Below are 16768 nucleotides of genomic sequence, written 5' to 3' on the forward strand. Positions count from 1 at the left end.
TAGAGGTCTGTAATTTTTATCATAGGTACATTTCAACTGTGAGAGACGGAATCTAAAACAAAAATCCAGAAAATCACATTGTATGATTTTTAAGTAATTCATTTGCATTTTATTGCATGACATAAGTATTTGATCACCTACAAACCAGTAAGAATTCCGGCTCTCACAGACCTGTTAATTTTTCTTTAAGAAGCCCTCCTGTTCTCCATTCATTACCTGTATTAACTGCACCTGTTTGAACTCGTTGCCTGTATAAAAGACACATGTCCACACACTCAATCAAACAGACTCCAACCTCTCCACAATGGCCAAGACCAGAGAGCTGTGTATAAGGACATCAGGGATAAAATTGTAGACCTGCACAAGGCTGGGATGGGCTACAGGACAATAGGCAAGCAGCTTGGTGAGAAGGCAACAACTGTTGGCGCAATTATTAGAAAATGGAAGAAGTTCAAGATGACGGCCAATCACCCTCGGTCTGGGGCTCCATGCAAGATCTCACCTCGTGGGGCATCAATGATCATGAGGAAGGTGAGGGATCAGCCCAGAACTACACGGCAGGACCTGGTCAATGACCTGAAGAGAGCTGGGACCACAGTCTCAAAGAAAACCATTAGTAACACACTACGCCGTCATGGATTAAAATCCTGCAGCGCACGCAAGGTCCCCCTGCTCAAGCCAGCGCATGTCCAGGCCCGTCTGAAGTTTGCCAATGACCATCTGGATGATCCAGAGGAGGAATGGGAGAAGGTCATGTGGTCTGATGAGACAAAAATATAGCTTTTTGGTCTAAACTCCACTCGCCGTGTTTGAAAGAAGAAGAAGGATGAGTACAACCCCAAGAACACCATCCCAACCGTGAAGCATGGAGGTGGAAACATCATTCTTTGGGGATGCTTTTCTGCAAAGGGGACAGGACGACTGTACCGTATTGAGGGGAGGATGGATGGGGCCATGTATCGCCAGATCTTGGCCAACAACCTCCTTCCCTCAGTAAGAGCATTGAAGATGGGTCGTGGCTGGGTCTTCCAGCATGACAACGACCCGAAACACACAGCCAGGGCAACTAATGAGTGGCTCCGTAAGAAGCATCTCAAGGTCCTGGAGTGGCCTAGCCAGTCTCCAGACCTGAACCCAATAGAAAATCTTTGGAGGGAGCTGAAAGTCCGTATTGCCCAGCGACAGCCCCGAAACCTGAAGGATCTGGAGAAGGTCTGTATGGAGGAGTGGACCAAAATCCCTGTTGCAGTGTGTGCAAACCTGGTCAAGACCTACAGGAAACATATGATCTCTGTAATTGCAAACAAAGGTTTCTGTACCAAATATTAAGTTCTGCTTTTCTGATGTATCAAATACTTATGTCATGCAATAAAATGCAAATTAATTACTTAAAAATCATACAATGTGATTTTCTGGATTTTTGTTTTAGATTCCGTCTCTCACAGTTGAAGTGTACCTATGATAAAAATTACAGACCTCTACATGCTTTGTAAGTAGGAAAACCTGCAAAATCGGCAGTGTATCAAATACTTGTTCTCCCCACTGTATGTCAGTCAAAAGGCAACAACAAGCTATAGGTGGTGAGTAAATAAATGGGGAAAATCAGTTTGAAGTTCATATATACTTCATATGAAATATAATAATATATTTATTATTCATGTCCATATTGCTCATTGCTCATTATTGCGCCAGTGTCTCATACCCCACTCTGTTACCAGCAACATTTCTCGGAAATATTGCCTCAAAAGTGTATCCTCAGCTTAAGTGTTCATCTAACATGCTAATCAGCCATTACAAATGTTTCTGTAAATAATGTGGTCACACAAGCAGACAGTTTTTGAAATAAAGAGAAAACTTACACACAAAAATCGGTTCATGTTGACCTCGTATTCTTTCTTCAACTGAAAAATGAACACAGAAAAAGTTGAATTGGAGGTCAGACCATTCATGTGTCTGTCTACACAACAAGACATTAAAAGAGCAGCTTCTCAACGGACTTGCCCCCAAACATGAAAATAAATACCAAAACGAGTTTAACAGATGAAGAATAGTGTATTTGAGTGTGTGTAACTTTTACTGAACTTCTCTACATTTATAAAAATGAGCATGCATGTTCTCCAATTAACCTTGTCACAGCGTCTTTGGTAGGCTTCCTTTTTACTCTTTGTCATTGTTTTCCAGCGCTGGGAGCAAATTACCATATACTGGGTGTTAGGGACTCCCTCTCCCTGTATGATGGCTTTCTGCTCCTTACAGAAAAGGTTGTAACCGTTCCTAAAACACAAACACATGGTCAACTCAACCCTAAAAGCAGTTATGATCACAAAATCCATCACCGTAAATATGACATGTCCATTTACAGTGCATTCGGAAAGTATTAAGACCCCTTGACTTCTTCCTGATTTTGTTAAATTACAGCCTTATTCTAAAATTGATTTTTTTTTTTTAATCCCCCCTCATCAATCTACACACACTACCCCATAATGACAAAGCAAAAACAGATTTAGATATTTTTGCAAATTTATAAAAAATACAAATCTGAAATATCACATTTACATAAGTATTCGGAAGCTTTACTCAGTACTTTGTTGAAGCACCTTTGGCAGCGATTACAGCCTTGAGCCTTATTGGGTATGACGCTACAAGCTTGGCACACCTGTATTTGGGGAGTTTCTCCCATTCTTCTCGGCAGATCCTCTCAAGCTCTGTCAGGTTGGATGGGCAGCATCGCTGCACAGCCATTTTCAGGTCTCTCCAGAGATGTTAGATCGGGTTCAAGTCCGGGCTCTTACTGGGCCACTCAAGGACATTTAGAGACTTGTCCCGAAACCACTCCTGCGTTGTCTTGGCTGTGTGCTTAGGGTGAACCTTCGCCCCAGTCTGAGGTTCTGAGCGCTCTGGAGCAGGTTTTCATCAAGGATCTCTCTGTACTTTGCTCCGTTCATCTTTCCCTTGATCCTGACTAGTCTCCCAGTCCCTAACGCTGAAAAACATCCCCACAGCATGCTGCTGCCACCACCATGCTTCACCGTAGGGATGGTGCCAGGTTTCCTCCAGACGTGACGCTTGGCATTCAGGCCAAAGAGTTCAATCTTGGTTTCATCAGACCAGAGAATCTTGTTTCTCATGGTCAGAGTCCTTTAGATGCCTTTTGCCAAACTCCAAGCGGGCTGTCATGTGCCTTTTGCTGAGGAGTGGCCTCCGTCTGGCCAATCTACCATAAAGGCCTGATTGGTGGAGTGCTGCAGAGATGGTTGTCCTTCTAGAAGGTTCTCCCATCTCCAGAGAGGAACTCTAGAGCTCTGTCAGAGTGAACATCGAGTTCTTGGTCACCTCCCTGACCAAGGCCCTTCTCCCCAATTGCTCAGTTTGGCCGGGCAGCCTGGTCTAGGAAGAGTCTTGGTGGTTCCAAACTTCTTCCATTTAAGAATGATGGAGGCCACTGTGTTCTTGGTGACCTTCAATGCTAGAGACATTTTTTGGTACCCTTCCCCAGATCTGTGCCTCGACACAATCCTGTTTCGGAGCTCTGCGGACAATTCCTTCGACCTTGTCACGATCGTTGAGAGACGGGTCAGACCAAGGTGCAGCGTGGTATTTGAACATGTTTATTAAACAAAATAAACATTAAACAAAACAAGAAACAACGTAACGTGAAGTCCTCAAGCTAAACACATGCAAGCCTAACACGGAACAAGATCCCACAATTAAGGTAGGCAAACAGGCTACTTAAGTATGATCCCCAATCAGAGACAACGAGCGACAGCTGTCTCTGATTGGGAATCACACCCGGCCCAACATAGAAATACACTACCTAGATCACAAACATAGAATTTCCAGCATAGATTCTCACGCCCTGACCAAACCAACTAAAGACAACAGGCCTCTCAAGGCCAGGGTGTGACAGACCTACAAACCTGACTCAGTTACACCAGCTCTGTCAGGAGGAATGGGCCAAAATTCACCCAACTTATTGTGGGAAGCTTGTGGAAGGCTACCTGAAACATTTGACCCAAGTTAAACAATGTAAAGGCAATGCTACCAAATACTAATTGAGTGTATGTAAACTTCTGACCCACTGGGAATATAATGAAAGAAATAAAAGCTGAAATAAATCAGTCTCTCTACTATTATTCTGACATTTCACATTCTTAAAATAAAGTGGTGATCCTAACTGACATAAGACATGGATTTCTTACTAGGATTAAATGTCAGGAATTGTGATAAACTGAGTTTAAATGTATTTGGCTAAGGTGTATGTAAACTTCCGACTTCAACTGTAAGTATTCAGTCCTTTTGCTATGAGACTCTCAATTGAGCTCAGGTGCATCCTGTTTCCATTGATCATCCTTGGGATGTTTCTACAACTTGGTTGAAGTCCACCTGTGGTAAATTCAATTGATTGGACATGATTTGGAAAGGCACACCTGTCTATATAAGGTCCCACAGTTGACAGTGCATGTCAGAGCTAAACCAAGCCATGAGGCCTCACTTTTTCAGTTCTGCCCACACATTTTCTATAGGATTGAGGTCAGGGCTTTGTGATGGCCACTCCAATACCTTGACTTTATTGTCCTTAAGCCATTTTGCCACAACTTTGGAAGTATGCTTGGGGTCATTGTCCATTTGGAAGACCTGTTTGCGACCAAGCTTTAACTTCCTGACTGATGTCTTGAGTTGTTGCTATGATGCCATCTATTTTGTGATGTGCACCAGTCCCTCCTGCAGCAAAGCACCCCCACAGAATAATGCTGCTACCCCCGTGCTTCACGGTTGGGATGGTGTTCTTCGGCTTGCAAGGCCCATCTTTTTCCTCCAAACATAACGATGGTCATTATGGCCAAACAGTTATATTTTTGTTTCATCAGACCAGAGGACATTTCTCCAAAAAGTATAATCTTTGTCCCCATGTGCAGTTGCAAACCGTAGTCTGTCTTTTTTATGGCGGTTTTGGAACAGTGGCTTCTTCCTTGCTGAGCGGCCTTTCAGGTTATGTCGATATAGGACTCGTTTTACTGTGGATATAGATACTTTTGTACCTGTTTCCTCCAGCATCTTCACAAGGTCCTTTGCTGTTGTTCTGGGATTGATTTGCACTTTTCGCACCAAAGTACGTTCATCTCTAGGAGACAGAACGCGTCTCCTTCCTGAGCGGTATGACGGCTGCGTGGTCCCATGGTGTTTATACTTGCATACTATTGTTTGTACAGATGAACGTTGTACGTTCAGGCGTTTGGAAATTGCTCCCAAGGATGAACCAGAGGTGGAGGTCTACAATTATTTTCTGAGGTCTTGGCTGATTTCTTTTGATTTTCCCATGATGTCAAGCAAAAAGGCACTGGATTTTAAGGTAGGCCTTGAAATACATCCACAGGTACACCTCCAATTGACTCAAATTATGTCAATTAGCCTATCAGAAGCTTCTAAAGCCATGACATCATTTTCTGGAATTTTCCAAGCTGTTTAAAGGCACAGTCAACTCAGTGTATGTAAACGTCTGACCCACTGGAATTATGATACAGTAAATTATAAGTGAAATAATCTGTCTGTAAACAATTGTTGGAAAAACTACTTGTGTCATGCACAAAGTAGATGTCCTAACCGACTTGCCAAAACGATAGTTTGTTAACAAGAAATGTGTGGAGTGGTTGAAAAATGAGTTTTATTGACTCCAACCTACAGTGAGGGAAATAAGTATTTGACCCCCTCTCAATCAGAAAGATTTCTGGCTCCCAGGTGTCTTTTATACAGGTAACAAGCTGAGATTAGGAGCACACTCTTAAAGGGAGTGCTCCTAATCTCAGTTTGTTACCTGTATAAAAAGACACCTGTCCACAGAAGCAATCAATCAATCAGATTCCAAACTCTCCACCATGGCCAAGACCAAAGAGCTCTCCAAGGATGTCACGAACAAGATTGTAGACCTACACAAGGCTGGAATGGGCTACAAGACCATCGCCAAGCAGCTTGGTGAGAAGGTGACAACAGTTGGTGCGATTATTCGCAAATAGAAGAAACACAAAATAACTATCAATCTCCCTCGGCCTGGGGCTCCATGCAAGATCTCACCTCGTGGAGTTGCAATGATCATGAGAACGGTGAGGAATCAGCCCAGAACTACACGGGAGGATCTTGTGAATGATCTCAAGGCAGCTGGGACCATAGTCACCAAGAAAACAATTGGTAACACACTACGCCGTGAAGGACTGAAATCCTGCAGCGCCCGCAAGCTCCTCCTGCTCAAGAAAGCACATATACAGGCCCGTCTGAAGTTTGCCAATGAACATCTGAATGATTCAGAGGAGAACTGGGTGAAAGTGTTGTGGTCAGATGAGACCAAAATGGAGCTCTTTGGCATCAACTCAACTCACCGTGTTTGGAGGAGGAGGAATGCTGCCTATGACCCCAAGAACACCATCCCCACCGTCAAACATGGAGGTGGAAACATTATGCTTTGGTGGTTTTTTTCTGCTAAGGGGACAGGACAACTTCACCACATCAAAGGGACGATGGACGGGGCCATGTACCGTCAAATCTTGGGTGAGAACCTCCTTCCCTCAGCTAGGGCATTGAAAATGGGTCGTGGATGGGTATTCCAGCATGACAATGACCCAAAACACACGGCCAAGGCAACAAAGGAGTGGCTCAAGAAGAAGCACATTAAGGTCCTGGAGTGGCCTAGCCAGTCTCCAGACCTTAATCCCATAGAAAATCTGTGGAGGGAGCTGAAGGTTTGAGTTGCCAAACGTCAGCCTCGAAACCTTAATGACTTGGAGAAGATCTGCAAAGAGGAGTGGGACAAAATCCCTCCTGAGATGTGTGCAAACCTGGTGGCCAACTACAAGAAACGTCTGACCTCTGTGATTGCCAACAAGGGTTTTGCCACCAAGTACTAAGTCATGTTTTGCAGAGGGGTCAAATACTTATTTCCCTCATTAAAATGCAAATCAATTTATAACATTTTTGACATGCATTTTTCTGGATTTTGTTGTTGTTATTCTGTCTCTCACTGTTCAAATAAACCTACCATTAAAATGATAGACTGATCATGTCTTTGTCAGTGGGCAAACGTACAAAATCAGCAAGGGATCAAATACTTTTTTCCCTCACTGTAAGTGTATGTAAACTTCCAACTTCAACTGTAAGTAAATAAGATATTTCTTTTTTAAATTTTTTATAAATTGCAAACATTTCTAAAAACCTGTTTTCGCTTTGTCATTATGGGGGGGGGGGTATTGTGTGTAGATTGATGAGGGGGAAAAATTCTAATAATAATTGTTTAATAATTTTTAGAATAAGGCTGTAACGTAACAAAATGTGTAAAAAAGTCAAGGGGTCTGAATACACTGTATATTGAAAACGTAATCAACTTTGACCTATATGGGAAAATGAATCGGCACTCATGCAATAGTTCTGTAAAAGGCACGAGTGGCGCAGTGGTCTAAGGCACTGCATCGCAGTACTAGCTGTGCCACTAGAGATCCTGGTTCGAATCCAGGCTCTGTCGTAGGCGGCCGCGACCAGGAGACCCATGGGGCGGCACACAATTGGCCCAGCGTCGTCCAGGGTAGGGGAGGGAATGGTCGGCAGGGATGTAGCTCAGTTGGTAGAGCATGGCGTTTGCAACGCCAGGGTTGTGGGTTTGATTCCCAAGGGGGGCCAGTATGAAAAATAAAATAATGTATGCACTCACTAACTGTAAGTCACTCTGGATAAGAGCGTCTGCTAAATGACTAAAATGTAAAATGTAAATGAGTGGGTACACACACAATAATGTTGGAGAGGTGCTGACTAACGGAATAGTATACATAAATAAATATACTCCCAATAATTGTATGGGTTAACCAACGTTCAAGCCTGAAGAAGGTACTATGTGCAGAAATGTTGTTTACCCACTAAATTATTGGGAGCATATTTAGTGTGTTCGACTATCTGTTTACTCATGCAATGGTTACCACTTTGGCAAAAGGTAGGCCTTTATGGTAAAGGTAGGCCCAGTGACTTACCATGGGGGTTTGTCAGGCTTGCCGTCTGCCAAGTCCTTCAACAGTCTCTCACTCTTGCGCAGAAGCGGCTTATGCTTGGCCTTCCGACTGCCCTTACTCTCTGGGTGCTCCTCCATCTCCTCCTGCAACATGAGTTGTTCATGGTTCAGTGATTCATAAATATGCCATTTAGCAGACGCTTTTATCCAAAGCGACTTACAGTCATGAGCGCATACATTTTTTGTGTATGGTGGTCCCGGGGATCGAACCTACTACCTTGGCGTTTCAAGCGCCGTGCTCTACCAGCTGAGCTACAGAGGACCATAATCTGTGATTCATGTGATGCAAAAACAACAACCTAAACCATAAATGTGTTGTGGAACGTTGTGATAGTGAAGTGAACACATACTGAACAACAATATAACGCAACATGTAAAGCAGGGTTCTTCAATTCCGGTCCTGGAGGGCCGAAACACTTCTGTTTTTTATTTCTACCTGGTAGTTAATTGCACTCACCTGGTGTCCCAGGTCTGAATTAGCCCCTGATTAGAAGGAGAGGATGAAAAACAGAGGTGTTTCGGCCCTCCAGGACCGGAATTAAAGAACCCTGATGTAAAGTGTTGAACCCATGTTTCATGAGCTGAAATAAAAAGATCCCAGAAATGTTCTGTATGTACAAAAAGCATATTTTTTCTCAAATTGTGCACAAATTTGTTTACATCCCAGTTAGTGAGCATTTCTCCTTTGCCAAGATAATCCATCCACCTGACAGGTGAGGTATATCAAGAATCTGATTAAACAGCATGACCATTACACAGGTGCACCTTGTGCTGGGGACAATGACTGAGGAGTACTTTTGTCTGTAATAAAGTCCTTTTGTGGGGAGAAACTCATTCTGATTGGCTGGGCCTGGCTCCCCAGTGGGTGGGCCTGGCTCCCAAATTGGTTGGCTATGCCCTCCCAGGCCCACCCATGGCTGTGCCCCTGCCCAGTCATGTGAAATCTATAGATTAGGGCCTAACAAATGTATTTCAATTTACTGATTTCCTTATATGAACTGTAACTCAGTAAAATCTTTGAAATTGTTGCATTAACATTTTTGTTCAGTATAGCTCTGACAGACTGAGCATAGTCCAGAAATGAGAGTACAAATCAGTGACTGAAATAAACAGATTCCCAACTGCTCTGGATAAGACTCTGCCTAGCCGTAGTGTATACATGTCGACTCCTTACAGTCGATTTTGACCAGTTAGGTATTCTAGGCGATAAAGACACCAGCAAAACACCCACCTCCTCATACTGTGTCTGCTGCTCAAGAGAGCGCTTGATCCACTTGAGTTTCTCCTTGTCGGGCAGCTCGGACCAGCGCTTTTTCTGCTCAATACTCTGCCTGATACAGTCTCCTCTGGCCTGGGGAGAGAGACATGGTGCTATGTCACCTGCTAGATCTTTCTGCAGTTAATCTGTTTCTTATGCAATGTAGATTTATCAGTAAGACTAACCTGTATAAATAATGGTTACATTAAATGAATTGTGTATTGGAACAGTCAGTGGGTGGTCAGGATAATAAGTAATTCCTCTATATAAAGAACATGCAATAACATACACTACCGGTCAAAAGTTTTAGAACACCTACTCATTCTTTGTGAGACGGGTGTGGGTGAATGGATGATCTCCACGTGTAGTTCCCACCGTAAAGCATGGAGGAGGAGGTGTTATGGTGTGGGGGTGCTTTGCTGGTGACACTGTCTGTGATTTATTTAGAATTCAAGGCACACTTAACCAGCATGGCTACCACAGCATTCTGCAGTGATACACCATTCCATCTGGTTTGGGCTTAGTGGGACTGTCATTTGTTGACCCAACACACCTCCAGGCTATGTAAGGGCTATTTTACCAAGAAGGAGAGTGATGGAGTGCTGCATCAGATGACCTGGCCTCCACAATCCCCTGACCTCAACCAAATTGAGATGGTTTGGGATGAGTTGGACCGCAGAGTGAAGGAAAAGCAGCCAACAAGTGCTCAGCATGTGGGAACTCCTTCAAGACTGTTGGAAAAGCATTCCAGGTGAAGCTGGTTGAGAGAATGCCAAGAGTATGCAAAGCTGTCATCAAGGCAAAGGATGGTTATTTGAAGAATCTCAAATATAACATATATTTTGATTTGTTTAACACTTTTTTGGTTACTACATGATTCCATATGTGTTATTTCATTGTTTTGATGTCTTCACTATTATTCTACAATGTAGAAAATAGTCTAAATAAAGAAAAACCCTTGAATGAGTAGGTGTTCAAAAACTTTTGACCAGTAGTGTAGGTGATTCAACTAATTAAAGGCTTGATTAAAAAGTATTATAAGTTGATTAGTAGAAGCAGGTTGCTGAACTCTGAAGCCACACCGGCCCTTTCAGTATAACATTTCCCACCCCTCCACTAGCTAGCCTTGTAGGATATTTCAACAAAAACATAAGCCTTGAACAGATGACATTAAATTGGCTGACAGCTATGACACTCACATCTGGGTTGGCTAGAAGGAATTTCCTCCTCTCGTGGCGGTACCACAGCCCGTGGGGTGTGAGGGGCCCTTTTATGTTCTTTAAACAGTCTCTCCGTACCTTCTTCACCCCAGTGTACTCTTTCCTGGAGGAGCATTGGTTCAGGTGAGACTTTAGAAAGTCAACAAACATGATGTATCTATGAAATCCAGAAAGCAAGAGACAGCTCAATACATTTTTACCTCAACCTCCTCATGCTTTTCTCATACAGTTCCTTCTCTTTCTGGAATTTCGCAATGTATATTGCCTATAAATCAGAAATAGGAATAAACAACCAGTCAGTCAAGCGTGTAGTTCACTCTAAGGTATCTTAGTGTAATGATGTCATGTCATAGTATCGTGGGGATCAGGTTAGAGTTACTAGATAAGGGGTTTGGTGCCACGGAGTCTACATTCCGTTATGTCAAAGGAGATTACTGATGTTGATCTTAGAATAATTGATGGACAGGATATACTGACAGTGGTAAAGGGTAATAACATCCAAGAATGGGAGTGCCCATGAGGATGACCAGATGTTCGTGGAGAGACTTGTAACAGAGTGTATATATAGAGAGAGTGGATCTTTGTTCTGGAGTTAGGGAGATGGTAGAGGCAAAGCTCTGTCCTTCTGTTATAGTTAACCATGTTACCATATTAAATATCTAATATGAACTCCCCATCAAAAGTGTCTAAGTATATTCTTACATCCTAGATTACTTGATATACTAGAAACTCATCATAACAGATTGGCGTCTAAACGAACAGGATGCAGTTCACAGCCAAACTAACAGGTAAGCGGACTTTCATTTTTTTGATTATGTCAAATTCTGCTCATCTGTGGTAAGGCTTAGCTGTAACGGATATTTGAAATTCAATATTTTTAAAGGGGGACGATGAGTGGTATTGAGTTGTGTAGAAGGGATTTAAGGAGAATATCAAATTAGACAATGACATGGTGATATGATTCAGAATAAGGTGTGTTTACAGTATTGAGTGAAGGCAAGAGAGGACAATAGAGTAGGCGCAGGGCATCTATGATGTAATAGTACATCATAAAGAGAGTGGATGATTCCATTAATGTAAAACAGTACATTATAAAATGAATGGGCTCAGGTAACCCTTGATGTTAGATACGTCATAAAGAGAGAGGGTGTTTATTCCCTTAATGTAAAAGTACATTATAAAAGAGAGGAATAGGTTACGGACCTTTGACGTAATAAATCGTCATAAACAGAAGAGAGCCTTGTAAATACTCAACACGGCCAGGAGATGGAGCCAATGCAGCGAAACATATTGAATCATAGCACCAAAACAAAAAATAGGAACTCAATTTTAATACAGATCAGGATGGGGATTTTAATTTAAGTATTTAATTACTAATATTGCATGTACTAATAGCAGTAATGAATGGCCAGCTTAGTAGACCGGTATATATATATACACTTGTTCTCCCCACTGTGTGTGTGTGTGTGTGTGTGTGAATATATATATATATATATATATATATATATATATATATATATATATATATATATATATATACATACACACACACACACACACACAGTGGGGAGAACAAGTATTTGATACACTGCTGATTTTGCAGGTTTTCCTACTTACAAAGCATGTGGAGGTCTGTAATTTTTTATCATAGGTACACTTCAACTGTGAGAGACGGAATCTAAAACAAAAATCCAGAAAATCACATTGGCGAGTGGAGTTTAGACCAAATAGCTATATTTCGGTCTCATCAGACCACATGACCTTCTCCCATTCCTCCTCTGGATCATCCAGATGGTCATTGGCAAACTTCAAACGGGCCTGGACATGCGCTGGCTTGAGCAGGGGGACCTTGCGTGCGCTGCAGGATTTTAATCCATGACGGCATAGTGTGTTACTAATGGTTTTCTTTGAGACTGTGGTCCCAGCTCTCTACAGGTCATTGACCAGGTCCTGCCGTGTAGTTCTGGGCTGATCCCTCACCTTCCTCATGATCATTGATGCCCCACGAGGTGAGATCTTGCATGGAGCCCCAGACCGAGGGTGATTGACCGTCATCTTGAACTTCTTCAATTTTCTAATAATTGCGCCAACAGTTGTTGCCTTCTCACCAAGCTGCTTGCCTATTGTCCTGTAGCCCATCCCAGCCTTGTGCAGGTCTACAATTTTATCCCTGATGTCCTTACACAGCTCTCTGGTCTTGGCCATTGTGGAGAGGTTGGAGTCTGTTTGATTGAGTGTGTGGACAGGTGTCTTTTATTCAGGTAACGAGTTCAAACAGGTGAAGTTAATACAGGTAATGAGTGGAGAACAGGAGGGCTTCTTAAAGAAAAACTAACTCGTCTGTGAGAGCCGGAATTCTTACTGGTTGGTAGGTGATCAAATACTTATGTCATGCAATAAAATGCAAATTAATTACTTAAAAATCATACAATGTGATTTTCTGGATTTTTGTTTTAGATTCCGTCTCTCACAGTTGAAGTGTACCTATGATAAAAATTACAGACCTCTACATGCTTTGTAAGTAGGAAAACCTGCAAAATCGGCAGTGTATCAAATACTTGTTCTCCCCACTGTGTGTGTGTGTGTGTATATATATATATATATATATATATATATATATATATATATAAATAAAAGTAAGGTTTTGACTACATAAATTGTTAGCATGAATATATAGTAGTTAATTATGTGTTTATCTTTTACTCAGACTGAGTCTATAGAGGTTTGATATCGCATAAGATAGATGACTGAGAATTTATACCTTTGTTGATTAAATATATGGAGAATCAGGTTGGATTCAGGTATAGAAGGTAGAAAGTGGTGAATTCTCAAGTTATCTAGCATAGTTTAGGCTCTAGTCAGATATATATTACTGATTGGAAATATTGTATTTTATATGAACTGTTGGGGGTTAAGTAATTTTACTTGCCACAAAATAAATAAATAAAATGTGGATTGTAATGATGTCATGTCATAGTATCGTGGGGACCAGGTTAGAGTTACTAGATAAGGGGTTTGGTGCCACGGAGTCTCCATTCCGTTATGTCAAAGGAGATTACTGATGTTGATCTTAGAATAATTGATGGACAGGATATACTGACAGGGGTAAAGGGTAATAACATCAAAGAATGGGAGTGCCCATGAGGATTACCAGATGTTTGTGGAGAGACTTGTAACAGAGTGTATATATAGAGAGAGTGGATCATTGTTCTGGAGTTAGGGAGATGGTAGAGGCAAAGCTCTGTCCTTCTGTTATAACTAACCATGTTACCATATTAAATATCTAATATGAACTCCCTATCAAAAGTGTCTAAGTATATTCTTACATCCTTGATTACTTGATATCCTAGAAACTCATCATAACACTTAGACTAACTCAAACCAAAGAAATCGAGGATAAATAAATCGTGCTATAGCAACTTGAAAATGGGAGATCATTGCCATTATGACTATAAAAAGCACTTCACACACTGACTCACCTTCTTGTGCTCTGGGAGCTCACTATACTTCTCATTGATGAACGTAAAGAGCTCAGAGGCCATCATCTCAGGCTGCTGCTTCTCAAACCTTTTAAAGTTCTCTTTGGAGAAGATGCTGTTTGGCGGGTTAGGTCTCCTTGGGAAGTCAGGGTGTATCTGCAAAAGAACAGAGCAGATTTTTCCATTACGTAAAGCATCCTCTCTTAAAGTCCTACTCCAGTCTCCTTTTCAGCTCATTTACCACCTGATTTACTTTACAAAAGGCACATCTCTGACATGGCACAAGTGTGGGGGGGTGGGCCTTTCCTCTTTTGTACTCGATTGCTCCTCTATTGTTCGTCAAGCATGGGGGAGGCCGATGACATCAGATGGCACCATCAGACCAACTCCTTGAATGGCCTACTCCATGAAGTTTGCGCTTGTGTCTAAAAAACTCTATTTGCTCAAAACATATTTGTTTTACCCTTAAGTGTGTGTACATTACTGTATTTATACTTGGGATATTGTTTTTCCAACAGGAACAGTTCAAACATAGCTGGAGTACATCTACAAGCAAATCCTCACTGTAACAAGTAATGGACAATAACTAAAAAAATTATCAGTTTGCCACTTGACTATAACTTATACTTTTGAATCCTAACTTGAGATCCCTGTTTTTCTCTTAAAATTCAATGCATGATTTGTGCAAAAGTCCAAATTACACACATCTTACAGCAAAATGACTAAATATTCTGCATCACTAACCAGGTTTCCATCGAACCAATTACCTGACGCATGAAAAAAGTCAGGACCGGGCTGATGGAAACAGGAAATGCCGGTACAATTTTATAAATGTGGACAGACAATTTGTTCGTTCGACATGGTGGGATCTTTTTTGTCTGTAAAATGTATGTGCGAGAAATTGTGGTCTTATTCTAGTGACATGATGATCGATGCTTGGCTGCCGGTTGACAAATACAAATTATCTTGCTCTTGTCAATAATAATCTCATCATGTAGGTTGCCTACCCGCACTGTATCTTCGAGCTGTTGGCTAGAGTGGACATGACAAGACCTGAGTGTGTACATTTGCTATATATAACGCAACAGTTTTTGTCACAAAACCATCAGTAGCTTTTCAAAAATGCGATGGAAACCCATTTAACTTGTATTTTTCATTCGGAACATGGGAATTTAACCGCAAAAGTTATTTTATGTGCACTACGTCAACACGCACTTCCTTTGATCTGCATTTGGTCCGTTTGATGGAAACATCTCTGGTGGGAAAATGTGCATATTGTTTTAAGCAGATTTTAGAATATTCACATGAAAATCTGTCGCCAATTTGATGAAACACTAGCTAGTGTCTTGGTTTAAGGGCAGGCAGTTGGCATGTTGAATTTCCCTGAGCCAGTGCCTACAGCAGGTGGAAGCTTCTACGTCTACTCCAGGGGTCTCCAACAGGTCGATCGTGAGCTACCAGTAGCTCACAGCCCACCTATGAGTAGCTCGCCAAACAGTTCTGAAACTACATGCAATTTTCACATGTTCCACCACAAACTGTCATAAACAAATCTCTGAAGTATCAGACACCGCAAGCTCCCAGCTACTATTTCCTCAACGCAACATTGACATTATCCCACCCCTGGTTAGCCACTATTGGCTTAAAAAGCCAAACATAACACAATATCTGCCAATTAATTTCCAGCAATATTGCCCGTCTGTCTGTGTGGTGCGTGCGTTTGTGATAACCGTCTTGTCGGTTGACAGAAATACTTTCCCCAAAACCTAATTAAATGTTAACTGCAAAGTAGGCTTACCTGGCAGAAGTATATCATGAGTAAGTATATAATTGGTATCTATTAATTTGCAAACTTTCCATGAATTGAGCAGCAGCAGTACAGAACCATCGCTAGACCAGCACATTAGATACACATTCCTCACTCACAAGATGCACAATTAAAGGGGAATTAGACAAAAAAATCTGAATTTGTTTGTTTTCTTTCAGACCCCCCCCCCCCCCCCCCAAAAAAAGAAGGGTATTCTGATGTGAGTTTAGCATTGACATGGACTCAGAACATCCAATTTTGTTGTTTCTCTATGAACAATTGGAATTTTGAGTGTGAAAAACAAAAACTAATCTAAAACCAGGAAAAATACAACTGAGAAAACATAATTTGGGAAAATATTAAACTGAATTTGGGAGACAAAAATCTTGGATTTTATAGGGCCCCCCTTAGTTGTTTATTAACCATTAGTTTACCTGGTATATTGACAGAAAACATAGTGCACTACTTTATCTTGTACACTAAGGACGGGGAAGAGTTGCAGGGGAGAAGAGAAGAACGTGCCTATTTGAAAGCTAGAAAATAATTAGTAGCTTGCGACATGTTTCATTTTTTAAAAGTAGCTCTCATGCTAGGAAAGATTGGAGACCCCTGGTCTACTCTATTAATTTAAGCAGCATTTTATAGGTTCATGAGGGACATTTACAGGAGTTAGACCAAGTTCTCACTTACCTTCCAGTTCTGGCCCTGGAAAGGGTTTTCAAAGGCACCCTCAGCTTCAGTGACCAGCTCTGCTAGAGAACGCATCTTGCGCAGCTTAGAGAGAAACACAGAGATATAAAATTTTGACAGTATCCCGTGTGGCTCAGTTGGTAGAGCTTGGCGCTTGCAACGACAGGGTTGTGGGTTCGATTCCCACGGGGGACCAGTGCGAAAATGTACACACTCACATTTGTAAGTCGCTCTGGATACGAGCGTCTGCCAAATGACTAAAACGTAAAT

General features: G+C 41.7%; 1 protein-coding gene across 1 annotated transcript in view; it reads right to left on the reverse strand.

Annotated features, from left to right (window-relative positions):
• Window positions 1–16768, reverse strand: part of LOC311128125 (nucleolar transcription factor 1-like) — a 28781-nt gene that overhangs the window by 10559 nt on the left and 1454 nt on the right. Inside the window, exons 3-10 of the mRNA XM_084160101.1 lie at window positions 16499–16582; window positions 14002–14157; window positions 10723–10787; window positions 10502–10625; window positions 9276–9395; window positions 8007–8128; window positions 2127–2274; window positions 1860–1901 (exon numbers count right to left, since the gene is read on the reverse strand). Of these exons, the coding sequence (XP_084016227.1) occupies window positions 1860–1901; window positions 2127–2274; window positions 8007–8128; window positions 9276–9395; window positions 10502–10625; window positions 10723–10787; window positions 14002–14157; window positions 16499–16582 (861 nt within the window). The remainder of the gene's footprint in view (window positions 1–1859; window positions 1902–2126; window positions 2275–8006; window positions 8129–9275; window positions 9396–10501; window positions 10626–10722; window positions 10788–14001; window positions 14158–16498; window positions 16583–16768) is intronic.

Source organism: Coregonus lavaretus (genome assembly GCF_964263955.1).
Source record: "Coregonus lavaretus genome assembly, chromosome: 1".
NCBI lineage: Eukaryota > Metazoa > Chordata > Actinopteri > Salmoniformes > Salmonidae > Coregonus > Coregonus lavaretus.